The 15,012-nt window shown below is 40.8% G+C and overlaps 1 protein-coding gene across 4 annotated transcripts in view; it reads right to left on the bottom strand.

Annotated features, from left to right (window-relative positions):
- The window catches only part of slc12a2 (solute carrier family 12 member 2), a 95,643-nt gene that overhangs the window by 38,127 nt on the left and 42,504 nt on the right, over nt 1-15,012 (bottom strand). For all 4 annotated transcript variants that reach the window (XM_044173383.1, XM_044173384.1, XM_044173385.1 and 1 more), the window contains exons 6-16: nt 10,555-10,665; nt 10,270-10,378; nt 9,984-10,111; nt 7,177-7,261; nt 6,899-7,059; nt 6,666-6,773; nt 6,396-6,519; nt 5,370-5,471; nt 3,040-3,195; nt 2,568-2,667; nt 843-954 (exon numbers count right to left, since the gene is read on the bottom strand). In XM_044173383.1, the coding sequence (XP_044029318.1) occupies nt 843-954; nt 2,568-2,667; nt 3,040-3,195; nt 5,370-5,471; nt 6,396-6,519; nt 6,666-6,773; nt 6,899-7,059; nt 7,177-7,261; nt 9,984-10,111; nt 10,270-10,378; nt 10,555-10,665 (1,296 nt within the window). The remainder of the gene's footprint in view (nt 1-842; nt 955-2,567; nt 2,668-3,039; nt 3,196-5,369; nt 5,472-6,395; nt 6,520-6,665; nt 6,774-6,898; nt 7,060-7,176; nt 7,262-9,983; nt 10,112-10,269; nt 10,379-10,554; nt 10,666-15,012) is intronic.

Raw genomic sequence — 15,012 nt, 5'->3', positions numbered from 1 at the left:
TATATATATATATATATATATATATATATATATATATATATATATATATATATATATATATATATATATATATATATATATATATATATATATATATATATATATATATATATATATATATATATATATATATATATATATATATATATATATATATATATATATATATATATATATATATATATATATATATATATAAAGACAATATTATCATTGATTGTCTTGTCCTCTAATTGGACAGTGCTACAAATGGGTCATAGCAAATGATTAACATATTACTAAGCATGGTGCAACTCAATTTATTGAATCACTAGTTTGAGACCAACTAATAGTTACTAAGAGTTTAGTGAGGACTTTACAGACTCACTAAGTAATGGATTTTCACATAGTTGTGTAACCTAATCCAGGGGCCCGCATAGTGTGTCAAGCCTCTCTTTTAATTCAGTTGCTAGTCAGTGACATCAGCCTTTGTTGCTGAAGCTCTTATGATGGATGTTGATGTAGTAGGGGCATAATCTGACTTTTTAAAATAGCTATATAACAGCTGGTGTATCAGGAGTGCAAAGAGAGTAATTTTCAAATACAGAGAGTAATTTTGATTATAGTTTCATTAGTTTCCAATTCATGCTGACATACCTACTGATAAGGTTAATTACTGATGACTGTGTGACATGGAGTCAACATGTTGACATCATGTAATTTGTCTGAAAGCTTCTTTTCAAAAACATCTGCAGTATTTATTTAGATGCTTGCAATAATATCATATTTGTCTGAGTTGGGAGCATCATCTTCTTAATAACCACAAAAGGCAAAAGAACAACAATAACAGAGTATCTGCTCACCGTGCGAATGTGACCGCAGATCATTAGGCCTACGTTCTTAGTGAAGCTGTGAACCAGGTCCAGAAGAGCTGGACGAGAGTTGGGGTACCCAGTCATCACCAAACACTGGGGTCTACAGTCAGACACATCCAAGAGAAAACATCAACACATCAGTATTAGTGTCAGTTTTTACTGTATGTATAAACAATTTAATAGTTTTCAGCTTTTGCCGTGACATTTTTACGGCATTACTAGCTTTTAAATCTGCAGCCACCTTTTCTTCTGACCTTCACAGTGGCCTCTAGTCTTCTTACCACAGGACAAAGAAACCAAAACAAACAGGAGTAGAGTAGCTCACATCAAAGCAAATATGTTAAGCACCATGGGATTTAATGGAGGCGGTAAGAGGAGACAAGAGGGAGCTCAGAGGAACACAGGAGTCATTCTGAAGACACAATCAGATATTTTTTAATCTCCTGCTTGGTTTGCTACCATGGGAACAGTCCAAAGGCACATTATCACTAATACGTCCTTTGACAATCAGTTTGATTATATTTATGTGATTTTGTGTACATTTGTCATATCATGATATACCATATATCCATATTGGAAAAATATCCTATTAATATTGTCATAATGATTTTAACCATACTGCCCAGCCCTAGAAACAAATTAAGTTCAAAATTTCACCCCACAGCACAAAATACTAAACTGCTCCTTCGCTGTGGCTTTTTTATTTCCTGGCAACTTGCAGCAAACTCTGTACACAGCATTTGTGTGTCTCACTGCACTTGAAAACTATAAACTGTGTTGGACAGTCAGCCCAATTCGCTTGACAGTAGGCTTCATTTAACTTAGGGCCATAACTTGATAATCTTTCAACCAATTTTGACAAACCTTACCACAGATATTTGTAGGGCTGAGTATCAAAACTAAATAATTATTGAGTACTGACTGAAATGTGTCCGTAGCATCAAGTGTTGGAAAATGTCAAGTACAGAAAGTTGTCATCTAATGCATGGTCTTAGGCTCGTTACTCTTTGATCACATAGTTTCTGATCTAAATCAGGAAACTTTTTTAACGTTAGACTATTTTATTAAGGTCAAGTTCTTTATTTAATACTGATGCATTTAGCAGTTGACATATTATGTTACATTTAAAGGGTTACAACGTGGTATTGGTACTGAAACTCGGGTATTGTATTGGGACCAATATAGAAAGTTTTCAAATGATACCCAGCAGGCCTACCAAGACATATCTAAACTGTCAACAGGGGTGCCAAAAAACATATAAAACAGCTCCATACAATTTCAGGATAACGCATGGCCCCACCCCCTGTATTAGTACACATGTATATATGTACATTTGAAGTTTAGGTCAAGTTTATAGAGGTAGCAGTGACCTGTCACATAATAGCTATTTTTCCATAAATGTCCATTATTGTCATATATCACCAAATATAGTAAGTAGGCTATGCTATGCCAATATGGTCTGATGACAGCGCTTATTTGCATCAAAACATTGTATGTGTAATGTTTCAGCATGCTAACAAATGATCTGATTAACATGGTAATATATATGATAAAATATTGAAATGCATGACTATAATTCAATGACCATCTACACTTTCAGTCTGATAAAACTGCTGGATTTTTTCAGAAAAATACTGCCTGGTTCAGCTTTAATAATTGTAACCACAGGCGTGTTTTGTTAGTTAGTAGGGGTGCTTTCTTTGTGTTTGGTACCTGAAGTTCTTGATGTGGTCTTCCACTCCGCTGAGGTGCAGAGTGTGGGTCAGGGCCTGGTGGTAGGTCAGAGCCTGGGTTGATGAGCCCCAGTTCACATCTGGAGGGAGGACACACGCAGACAGAAACACACAGTGCAGTTAGGAAGTGTGTTTACAGGTTGTCCTGCTGGTCCAAAGGCCGTCTGACCCATGTGGTGTTACAGACATTGAGAAGGCCCCGTATGTGTATGTAGATGCATGTCAAACGGAGTGTGCACACAGGTGTGTGTTCAGAGCTGCAAGGTCAGCTTTGTGTTTGAAGAGGTGCAAGGATGGGTGTTGGAACAACTTGACAGCACAGTATCATGCAGCAGTCTGATATATACACATAATCCACGATAATTCAATTCTGTAAACGGTTGCTACAAAACAAGAAATGTTGTCATGAACTTATATGCCAAATTGTGCCAATTTAATACTTAGTAACTCACCTGGCTTCTTGTAGCTGACATAGATAAAAAGACCCAGAACAATGACGTTGGTCAGGAGAGCAGCCCACCAGTTGATGACAAACATCACTACACAGCACAGTATAGCTCCAGCAAGAGAAACCCACATGTTGTAGTATTTGAAGCTGGGACGCCAACCTACAGCACCAATGCAAACAAGTCACAACATTGCAACAAAAGGCAAAGGACATTTAAAAACAAACTCAAGAGTGCTAGTCACATACTGTATAGGTATAATGTTTGCAAAATTTCTATTTATGGGAAACTGAGGAAATGCACTTCATGTTAAGGTTGAGTAGAAGTCTGATTTGTCAAAGACTCCTTATCTTGGATCAAATTAAGTCAGACCTGCAATTCATATGGTCTTAAAATAGTAAATGTTGCTGTTAAAGAGCATGGATAAAGTTAAAGTTGGATATGTGCTTGGGTTAAAGAATGGGAGTTAGCAGCCTGTTAGACTGGAGACCAGAAGGTTCTACCAGCTATTAGGGACCATATTTATTTACTGGGTACCATAGAAACTAGACTAGTGAGATTTTAGTGATGGGATACAGTCAGACTGTGTGTAGTTACACAATGAGAGAGTCTAAAACAAACCACAGGACATAAAGGGTACATTGATGGCGCTGATCCTTTCAGCCCCATGCAGGAGTTTTATGTGTCCCCAAGACTGGGGAGAGATTGGCCTTGAAGAGGCCAGAAAACCAAATGGGGTTTATAGTTTGTGGTTACAGAGGCAGTAAAATCCATTAGTCAATATCTGTATTACTGCTCGCCTCTAACGGAATCATGTACCATTTAAGTCCATGTAATTATATGACCTGCTTGGAGGAATTAGAAGCAGATAGAGAATCTGTACCTGGAGTTCTGCTAGAGCTTTGGTATTGAGGAGGGGGAAAAAGCACAGAACTCAGTATAAAAAAAATCAACTATATGCATTTCATTCAGCTGTAGCATACAGTCTAAAAGGGTCAGTTCACCCTTACCTATAGTGGTATGCATCCATGCAGACAGTTTGGGTTTCATTTGTTCAGGTTTTGAGATATCAATTCAATTAAATTTTTCAATTCAAAGGGCTTTAGTGGCATAAAAGTTTCAAGAACAATGTTGCCAAATATTTGGACAGATGTTGGTCATTCATTGTCCCTCAGGTTGTGGCATGTTGATACATATTGGGGAGCAAGATATGCCCTGTCTCCTTCTCCTAGGAGTATTTTAAATTTTGAGAGGTCATTAAGGTCTTTAAAATCTGAAATTAGAGTTGAACTTGTTAAAGTAAATGTTCCTTAATTCACTGAATGTTTTACATTGTAGGAAGTGCATCTCTGTCTCAGTGAAGTATTTATATTTCATTTTTTCAATTCTGTATGCATCACATACTAAATCCCATTGTATTGGATTGTAGGCAGAGAAAGATATCCCAAAACCTGGACAAATAAAACCAAAACTATATGCATTGATGGATACCACTGAAGGTAACTACGAATGCTTTCCCATTATTTTGGTGAACTGACCCTTTAAGAACAGATAACGAGCAAATAAAAGGAAGTTCTTCCTTGCCACTGTCGCCAAGTGGGAATTGTTGGGTCTCTGTAAATAATATATAGAGTATGGTCTAGATCTGCTCTATAGGACAAGTGCAATGAGATAACTTCTGTTATGAATTGGCGCTATATAAATAACATTGAATTGAATTTATTGTGTAGCATTTTTTGTACATTGTACAACATCACCTCTGAAAAAGCCAATGATACTGTATATTGACATATTTCTATGTAGTTCTACGTGAGCAGTCCCTCACCTCAATGTAAATTGACAATACCCTGTTTGTGTCAGCCAAGAGATAATTCATTAACAAGACAACAGTTGAAAATTAGCCACTTGGCTTACACTGGCACATTTGAAGCCATGTTGATCAATGTCCCTGTTAAAAAAAATGGCAAGTCGTGTAATTGAGCATCTGACTGCTACTGCAGTACACAAAAAATACACATTAATTCTACCTCAGATTTAGTGTTAACTTTTTCATGGGCAGTCTGATAGGACCCATCTTGTGAGCTGTAAAACACTGTCTCTACGCTCTTTGAGGCACTCTACAGCTCAGCACACGTGTTTCAAGTAATTCCTTTTGAAACCCCATCATTTCCCATCACAATCATATGACTTGTGACTCTACTATCATGGCTGATGAGTTGCTCGTTTTTACAATTAGACAAGGGATGTCTCTTTTAATAAGGTCCTCTGTTGTCTTAACTTCTGGATCTAGCATGTTTTACTTCTTATTTTCTCCCATTTTTGGGTATTGAGCTTACCTGGTGAGTTAGCCAGTGAGGCATGGAACACAGAAAAGTTGATCAAGGCATATGATGCCAAGAAAAAGTTGGAGATGATGGGGGCAATTATGTTCAACTCAGCTGGAAGAAGAAAACATCAAACAGTCAACTCAGACTGGGCCAAAATTCCCACCTGCAATTTCATGAAAAAAAAAAAAATGACTTTGAATTTGATTCAATTGAGTCTTACTGGAAAACATAATTTTCCCTGCTGGCATCAAGAACTCAGTATAGCAATGTCAGTCAGTCCATTTGTCGGAACATCAAATACGAAAATATCCCAAAAACAGCTGGAAAGATTGGTGTCAAATTGGGTAGAGTTCTGAGGACACTCTAGCGCCACTGCCAGGTCAAAATTTCTCCTTGACCAGAACTTTAGTCAGAACTAATGATCAATTTGCACTGGATTTCCATGGTCCCCTCAGGATAACTCCTAACATCCCTTGATGACCCAGGCATTAGAAGAAATATGAGGGGGATCACATTTCCTGTAACCCCACCATCAGATCATGTTCTATAGTGCCATATTACTGTGAAACTTAATATTTTCAGCCAGCTAAATGGTAAGGTCTCTGAACAGCAAAATTGATAACGCTTTATTGTAGTGGTCCGTAATTTCTTAATAATTTTCAAATATTTTGAACTATGTCATTTGGTACTAATTATAGGCAAAATAGGAATATCCTTGAAAGAATTGATCCACTGAAACCAAAGTAAATATTCATTCATTATTCATTTATTATTGGAAACTTTATAGTTAATTTACGTTAAAAATAGTCGAAATTAATTGTCTTTATTTACCCTATAATTTGTATCAAATCCCATTGTTATTTCCAGGAAACTTCTTGTAATTTTTTTCTGAAATTACAGACCTGTAAAATAAAGAGTTACCGTAATGAATACTGGAGCCTCTAGGCTTTTAGTCGTGTTTAAGTAGTATTTATTTCTCATACAATAACAATGCCTAGTTGTCAGAGTACAAATGAGCAGTGTGTGCTGCCATACCGATGAGGATGAAGGCCAGAGCAATACCGAAGGTCAGTATGTAGCCTCGGAGGGGCTCGTTGTTCTTGCCATAGCCTTTGGCAAACATGCCCAGGCCGGGGTAGATGTTGTCCTTACATAAAGCCTGTCGAAATGGAAAACAGCATTTAATGTTTTAGTTGTTCATAATCAAAAACTACAAAATTAACTACAATACAAATCTATAAGTAAATTTCTCCCTTATAAGTGTAATTTATTAGATACCTTGATGCAGTTTAGGTTGGGTGTTACCTGAAAAACTTTAGGTGCACTGACTAAAGAGGCCAGAGCTGAGGATAGAGTGGCAGAGAAAATTCCAGCAGTGATGATGGGCCCAAAACCAGAAACCAGGCTCATCACCTGAATGGAAGATTAAATGGAAATTGAACTGTTTGACTTAAAACCAACACTGTTGTGTTAACCTCTCTCTCTGAAATGTTTGTAATATACTTCAAACGTAATTTTCTGATAGAGCTACTTCATACTTGGAAGTCATTATGGAGTCCATAGCGGCAGCCAACTTTTTCATTCTTACAGGTAGAGAAGTCATAGCCAAATTTGCAGGCAGCATCAGTGCAGTTCATCATGAACTGAGAACTGATTGTGTCATTCAAATTTCCACTGGCGTCTCTCACAATACAGGAGCCTGGTGTGAAAAAGTATTACACACATATTAAAACTCTGTAAAGTAATGTGATAAACTTGAAAAAGTGCAGATTCTTAAAGCTACAGAGAATATCACGTTTGGTAGGTACTAATGCACCTGTGGAAACAGCAACACCCAGGTAGACTAATCCTGTGATCAATATGGCCAGAAGGGTTCCTCTGGGAATGGCCAGCTGTGGATCCTGCAACAAACAACCACAACACAGACTTAAGATAACAAGCCATCTAGAACTGCACAAACCATCTAGAACTGCACAAACCGTATCAATAAAGGGCTTTTACATTACATCAGTCCTCTGATTGCCACACTGAAGGTCATCGTGATTGAGCTAATAACGCTTTCACTGTTACTTGTTTCACTATTTCCAACAGAACCAACAGTTTCAGTCGTAGTCATCTGGACACTGTTTTCAGAATCAAGACGTTTCGGCTCCCATCCAGAAGTAGTTGACCTAATAGTTTCCATGATGGCCCAGTAATCAGTAAACGGGCCTATTGTTTTCTGGCTGCACCTGCCTCATCACTGTTAAGTACCTGATTAGCATATGATTGGCGTGACCAAGGTGCTAATACACTGTGGTAAACGTTGGGCAGATTGAATCTCAGACCACCATTTCTGTTCAAAGAGGGGTTTTCTTTTTTCACAAAAATGGCTTCTTTGACACCTCTTTCAAACCAACTCTTCTCTCTACTTAGAATCTTCACCTCACTGTCTTCAAATGTGTGGTTTGTAGCTTTTAGATGCAAATGCACAGCGCTCTGCAATCCTGAGTTAGCGTGTCGTCTGTGCTGATAAAGTCTTTTGTGAAGTGGCTGTTAAGTCTCACCTATGAACCGTTCTTTGCAGTTTTCCTCACTGCATTAAATTGAGTAAACTACATTGGGCATGTTGTCCTTAGGATGAGCGAGTTTCTGTCTTAAAGTGTTGCCTGGTTTAAAGAAAACAGGAACATCGTGCTGTCTAAAGATCCTTTGTAGTTTTTCAGACAGTCCACATACATAAGGGATGGAGACACCGTTCCTTCTTGGTTCTGTTTCCCTTTTGTCCTGTTTTTTGGCTCTTTTAACTTTGTTGAGAGCCCAAGTAGGATAACCACAGGCTGAGAGTGCATTCTGGACATGCCTTTCCTCCTTCTTCTTACCCTCTGAGCCAGTGGGCACTTCTTGGGCTCTATGTTGTAATGTCTGGATTACACCCAGCTTGTGCTGTGATGGATGGTGTGAGTCAAAGAGCAAGTATTGATCCGTATGTGTTGGTTTCCTGTACACTTCTATCTGGAGCTTTCCGTCCTCTCCTCTGAGTGTAGAACAATCCAGAAAGGCCAGGCGGTTCTCTTTGGCATCCTCTCGTGTGAACTTGATGTTGGGGTCCACAGTATTGATATGCTCTGAGAACGCTTCCAAGTCTTGTTTCTTGATCTTCACAAAGGTGTCATCCACGTAGCAGTACCAATGACTTAGTGGTGTGCCCGGGAACGAGGCCAATGCCTTCTTCTCAAACTGTTCCATGTACAGGTTGGCCACGATGGGAGAGACCGGAGAGCCCACGACACAGCCGTGAATTTGTCTGTAGAAGTGTCCCCGGGATTGGAAGTAGGTTGTGTTAAGACAGATGTCTAATAGTTTGCAGATGTGTTCAGGTGTAAGCTTGGTCCTTTCCTGCAAGGTGGAGTCCTCCTGCAGTCTTCTCCTCACCGCTGTCACTGCTTCTGAGATCGGAATGCAGGTGAACAAGGACACAACATCATACGAAACCATTACTTCATCTGGGTCCAACTGGAGATGTTTCACTTTGTCCACAAGTTTCTGTGTGTTTTCCACATGATGTTCTGTGTTCCCCACCAACGGAGCCAAGATTAAGAAAGTTAAAAGAGCCAAAAAACAGGACAAAAGGGAAACAGAACCAAGAAGGAACGGTGTCTCCATCCCTTATGTATCTGGACTGTCTGAAAAACTACAAAGGATCTTAGACAGCACGATGTTCCTGTTTTCTTTAAACCAGGCAACACTTTAAGACAGAAACTCGCTCATCCTAAGGACAACATGCCCAATGTAGTTTACTCAATTTAATGCAGTGAGGAAAACTGCAAAGAACGGTTCATAGGTGAGACTAAACAGCCACTTCACAAAAGACTTTATCAGCACAGACGACACGCTAACTCAGGATTGCAGAGCGCTGTGCATTTGCATCTAAAAGCTACAAACCACACATTTGAAGACAGTGAGGTGAAGATTCTAAGTAGAGAGAAGAGTTGGTTTGAAAGAGATGTCAAAGAAGTCATTTTTGTGAAAAAAGAAAACCCCTCTTTGAACAGAAATGGTGGTCTGAGATTCAATCTGCCCAACGTTTACCACAGTGTATTAGCACCTTGGTCACGCCAATCATATGCTAATCAGGTACTTAACAGTAATGAGGCAGGTGCAGCCAGAAAACAATAGGCCCGATTACTGATTACTGGGCCATCATGGAAACTGTTAGGTCAGTTTCAGGTGAAACTAGGCAGGGTAATCAGCAGATACTCAGGAAGACTCCTTCCTGAGGGCAGGGCTTAAGTAACACAGAGTAGCTTAAATTTCTGAGTTCCTGGACCATTTTTCACAATTGAGAATGACTTCCGGATGGGAGCCGAAACGTCATGATTCTGAAAACAGTGTCCAGATGACTACGACTGAAACCTTTTCTACGATAGAACACTCCTGGACGAATGAGGGACAACACCGTCTTATTTCCAACAGAGTAAATCAATGAAAGCATCACTCATATTCACCTGCGCAGAAGAATCTACACAGACAATGAGTTTGCTTGGTTTGACAGAAGTCAAATGTATTACATCTGGATAAACCCCTTGAGATGTATCCTCTCTTATTCAAGGTTGTTTTTGTTAATAATTATAGGTGACTTACAGCAAGGTCTCCTGAAATGTTGGCTCCGGCCAGAATACCAGTGGCTGCAGGGAAGAAGATCGAGAAGACGGAGAAGAACGTCTCACCACCACGGAAGTCTGGACCCATGTTTTCCCACATGATTGAACCTGACAGAAAAATAAAGTTTTAAATACCAAAAGGGCAGCTGACGAAGCCTTCTGTGCCAACACTGCTAAAGCTAACACCTGTCAGGGTTATGAGGTGGTACAGATGTTAATTCAGCCTTCAAAGAAGTTTCACTTGAGAAATCAGTGGGTGGTCATACCGTCATAGCCAAAGAAGCCCACAAATTCCTTTGTCTTGACAGGAATGAAGGTTCCGATGAAGTAGTTGATGATGGCTGTGATGAGAACAATGAGCAAGAAGATCTGTGCCTACATAGAGAAAAATTGAGCAATTCATTAGTCACAATTAATCTCTTAAACCAATGTATGCATCATACTGTGTGTCCTGCGGTGGGAATTTTTATTAGGACTTAGATTAAGCACTTCTAGGTTCTACGCAGTTTAATGTTAGCTGACAGTGTATCAGAGATGGGACCCTTTCATACCTTGGCCTCCCATTCCATTCCTGCCACAGAGATACCCAGGAGAAGGATTACTGTGATGGTGCCGATGATTCGGATATCGTTGATTTCATCCATCATGATGGCATCTACACCCTGAGAGACAATACAAGGAGTTGTTCAAAGGAAGACATCACAAACAAACCTGCATAAGGAAAAAAAAAATTCTTTTCAGCGTACTCTAGTAAACGGGTACTATGAAAATCTGAAAGATTTACTCTAAATATGCTTTAGACATTGAGTGGTTAGAGAATCAGAATCAGAAGAATCAGCTTTATTGCCAAGTAGGTTTACACATCCAAGGAATTTGCTTTGGTATTTTGATGCACAACAGATAAAGCAAGTACTGCAGGTCAAGAATCATAAATGGAAATAAACATTTTGTGGTGTGAGGTTTCGGTCCTGATGGAACGCAGCCTTCTGCCGGAGGGGGGTGTCTGAAGCAGTTTGTGTCCGGGGTGGGAGGGATCAGCCACAATATTTCCTGCATGCCTCAGAGTCCTGGAGGCATACATGTCCTGGAGGCGTACATGTCCTGGAGGGAAGGTAGATTGCAGCCAATAACATTCTCTACAGAGTAAATGATGCCCTTGTCCTATGCAGTGGCACCAGATGCTAATGCAGGAGGTGAGGATGGACTTGATGATGGAGGTGTAGAAATGCACCATCATTGTCTTTGGCAGGTTGAATTTCTTCAACTGCGCAGGAAGTACATCCTCTGTAGGGCTTTCTTGGTGAGGGAGCTGATGTTCACCTCCCACTTGAGGACCTGGGTGATGATAGTGCCCAGGAAGCGGAAGGACTCCACAGTGTCGACAGGGGAGTCACACAGGGTGATGGGGGTGGGTGGGGCTGGGCTCTTTCTGAAATCCACAAACATCTCCACTCTTAAGAGCGTTGAGTTCCAGATTGTTCTGACTGCACCAGGTCACCAGGTGGTCAATCTCCCACCTGTAGGCAGACTCATCCCCATCAGAGATGAGCCCAATGAGGGTGGTGTCATCCACAAACTTCAGGAGCTTGACGGACTGGTGACTGGAGGTGCAGCTGTTGGTGTACAGGGAGAAGAGTAGAGGGGAAAGGACACAGCAGTTTTCCCAGCCTCACATGCTGCCTTCTGTCAGACAGGAAGTCTGTGATCCACCTGCAGGTGGAGTCAGGCACACTCAGATGGGAGAGCTTGTCCTGCAATAGAGACGGGATGATAGTGTTGAAGGCGGAGCTAAAATCCACAAACAGGATCCTGGCGTAGCTCCCGAGGAGTCCAGGTGCTGAAGGATGAAGTGGAGGGCTATATTTACTGCATCGTCTACAGACTTGGTGGCTCTGTCGGCGAACTGCAGGAGGTCCAGGAGTGGGTCTGTGATGGATTTGAGGTGGGACAACACAAGGCGCTCAAAAGACTTCATTACCACAGAGGTCAGGGCGACAGGTCTATAGTCTTTAAGTCCTGTTGTCATTGGTTTTTTGGGGATGGGGATGATGGTGGACATTTTGAAGCACATTGGCACATGTCTCCAGTGGTGTTAAAGATGTCCGAGAACACCGGAGACAGCTGATCAGCACAGTGCTCCAGGGTGGATGGAGAGACAGAGTCTGGCCCAGCTGGTTTGTGGGGGTTCTGCCTACTGAATAGTCTGTTGACATCCTTCTCCAGGATGGAGAGAGTCGTTGTTGCAGTAGGGGAGGGGGGAGCCTCTGGGGTGGGCAGTTGTGGAGAGGCCCAGACCCCTGCTGAGGTGGGGAAGGTGGAGCTGATGGGTTGAAGCTGGTGGATGGAGTCATGAGGTATGGTGTCAGGACTCTCCCATTGGGGGCTTAGGTTTGTAGTTGGTGATGTTTCTGACCCCCTCCCAACAGAAGCAGAGTCGTTGACTGAGAACTAGTGTTACAGTTTCTCAGAGTACAGTCGTTTAGCTTCTCTCACCACCTTGCTAAACCTGTACTTTGACATCCCTAAACCTGTCCCTGTCTCCTTTTCCAACCTTAGCTGTCTGAGTTTAGCTGTGAACCAGGGTTTGTCATTGTTATAACTCAATCTGGTGCGTGATGGTACACAGCAGTCCTCACAGAAGCTGATGTATGATGTCATAGCCTCTGTAAACTCATCCAGACTGTTGGTAGCAGTCCTGAAAACATCCCAGTCAGCATGCCTGAAGGTCCTCCATAGCTTCACTGGTCCACTGCTTTGATATCCTCACAACAGGTTTACAGAGCTTTAATTTCTGCCTGTATACAGGGATCAGGTGGACCATGACGTGGTTAGAGTGTGCCAGTGCGGAGGACTGCGTGATTGGCACTTTTGATTGCTGTGTAACAGTGATCCAGAATATTCTCCTATCTGGTCGGGCATTTAAGAAACTGTCTGTCATGGGTTCATGGCTGAGATTTCCCTTGTTAAAGTCTTCAAGGACAATAAATAAGGAGACGGGTTTGTCCACTCTACACACAGTATCTGGTCGGCAAGCATGCACCGTGCGTCCTGCACCTTAGCCTGAAGTAGAATGTAAACATTGACAGGAATAAATGAAACAAACTCACGTGGGAGTAGAAGGGTTTGTAGTTTATGAATAAATATTCCAGATCAGGAGAACAGTGCTGTTGAATCACTGTCAAATCATTACACCAGCCAGTTGATGTAAAAACAGATACCTCCACCTTTCGTTTTGCCGGAAAGTTCTGCGTTGCGATCTGCTCTGAAGAGTTGGAAGCCTGCCAGCTGCAGCGCAGAGCCACACAGTCACGTCTCCGTGAAGCATAAAACAGAAGATGAATGAAAGTGTCTGTTTTTCCTCACCAGTAGCACAGTGAGCGCACATTGGAGAGAAAAATTCCCGGTAATGGTGTGCAAAGTCCGCACTGGCGGAGACGCACAAGCGCATCGGCACGATTCCCTCTCCTCCAGCATTTCACTGCATGAGCAAAAGTGAGAGCATCTTTGACCAGAATGTCCAGTAATTCCACTGATGACTCCCATGATGTTTATGAGCTATTCTCAGGTGAAAGAGCTCTGGGCATCAAAACACAGAGGCAGCCATAGTGGGTGCCATCTTGAGGAGAAGAGCTCGCCGCCACCTCCACAATTTCCATTGTAAACACAGCAGCTGGTGCTTTTGCGTATGTGCATGGCTATTTGCTGATGCCACCTTAAAGGTTAGGTTCACATTTCTTGGACTCTGTTTTAAAACAACAGTCAGATGCCCATATGAACATTGAAACAGATTTTGCTTGCTGTAATTATTCCTCCTCTTCATACTAGCCTTTAAGAGATCCCTTCCTAATGCACTTCCAATGGAAGTGGTGGAGGAAAAATCGATATCCTCGTTTTTTGCAAACATACATTCAAAAGTTTATCTGAAGATAAAATGAGGCTGACTAGGGTTTCTTTAGGGTATTTATGGTTAAACAGTACAAGTAGGATGCATTCAAAGGTAAAATATAGTAACACAAGAAGGTTAAAAGGGACATAAGATTTATTTGTGGGAATAAAAGTATGTTTATTTTTGTGAGTAAGTAGACTGCTAGTTTCTTGGGTTACTGTTATTTATTTTAGTGTGAACCTTTTATTTTTCTTGATATCATTTTCCTCTTTAGTTAATACATTTTGAGTTAATTTGTGGTTGTTTTGTGATTTCTGTTAAACATAACTACAGTGAAGTCACAAAAATAAGGGAGTAAATAGTTATTGATCATTGATATTAAAATAGGCTTTAAATAAAGTTAAAAACCCCCCCACAGGAATAAGAGTTAAACTAAATCAAACTAGGGAATTAAGTTTACAAACACAGGACGCTACCCATATGCAAAGGTACAGAAAGCGCTACACAAAATGTAACATAACAAGCATCTAAACATTTGACCTTTTTTTTGGAATCGAAACTAGGAATCGATAAGAGGAATCAGAATCATAATTGCTAAAATTCAAACGATACCCAACCCTACTGACTAAATGCCCTTTCAGACCAAATGCGAAAAAATCGCACGTCAACTTAAAAATTCCAGCCTATCTTATCTCTATGAGCCTATCCACACCAAGTCCAAAACTTGCAGATTTCGCCATGCAGGTTTTTTTTTTTTACCCGCAGCTCTTTTGATTTCTGCAAATTTTGGATGCAGATAAAAACAAGCCAACCAATAAAATAATTACTTTTGCTCACGCGATCAATAGATTTTTTCTGACAACAATGTCATAATTCCGTTCACACACACAAGATGGATATTGATTGATTTATCCATTTGGTCTCACAGCATACCCTGTTTGTGCCCTGTTTGACAAACAAAATAAAGATTACAAAAAAGATGGAGAAACCTCTGGGATACCTACATTAAGAAGAGGAAGGAGGATAAATCCACAAGAGTGGACAGGCAGAAGGAAAGTCAAAAAAGCAGCGGAAGCATATGAGCTCACTGGATTTCCTTGCGAAATCCACTGAGCCCCGGAGG

The sequence above is a fragment of the Siniperca chuatsi genome, linkage group LG18, assembly GCF_020085105.1.
Source record: "Siniperca chuatsi isolate FFG_IHB_CAS linkage group LG18, ASM2008510v1, whole genome shotgun sequence".
Taxonomy (NCBI): Eukaryota; Metazoa; Chordata; class Actinopteri; order Centrarchiformes; family Sinipercidae; genus Siniperca; species Siniperca chuatsi.
This window is presented reverse-complemented; position numbering and strand designations above follow the sequence as displayed.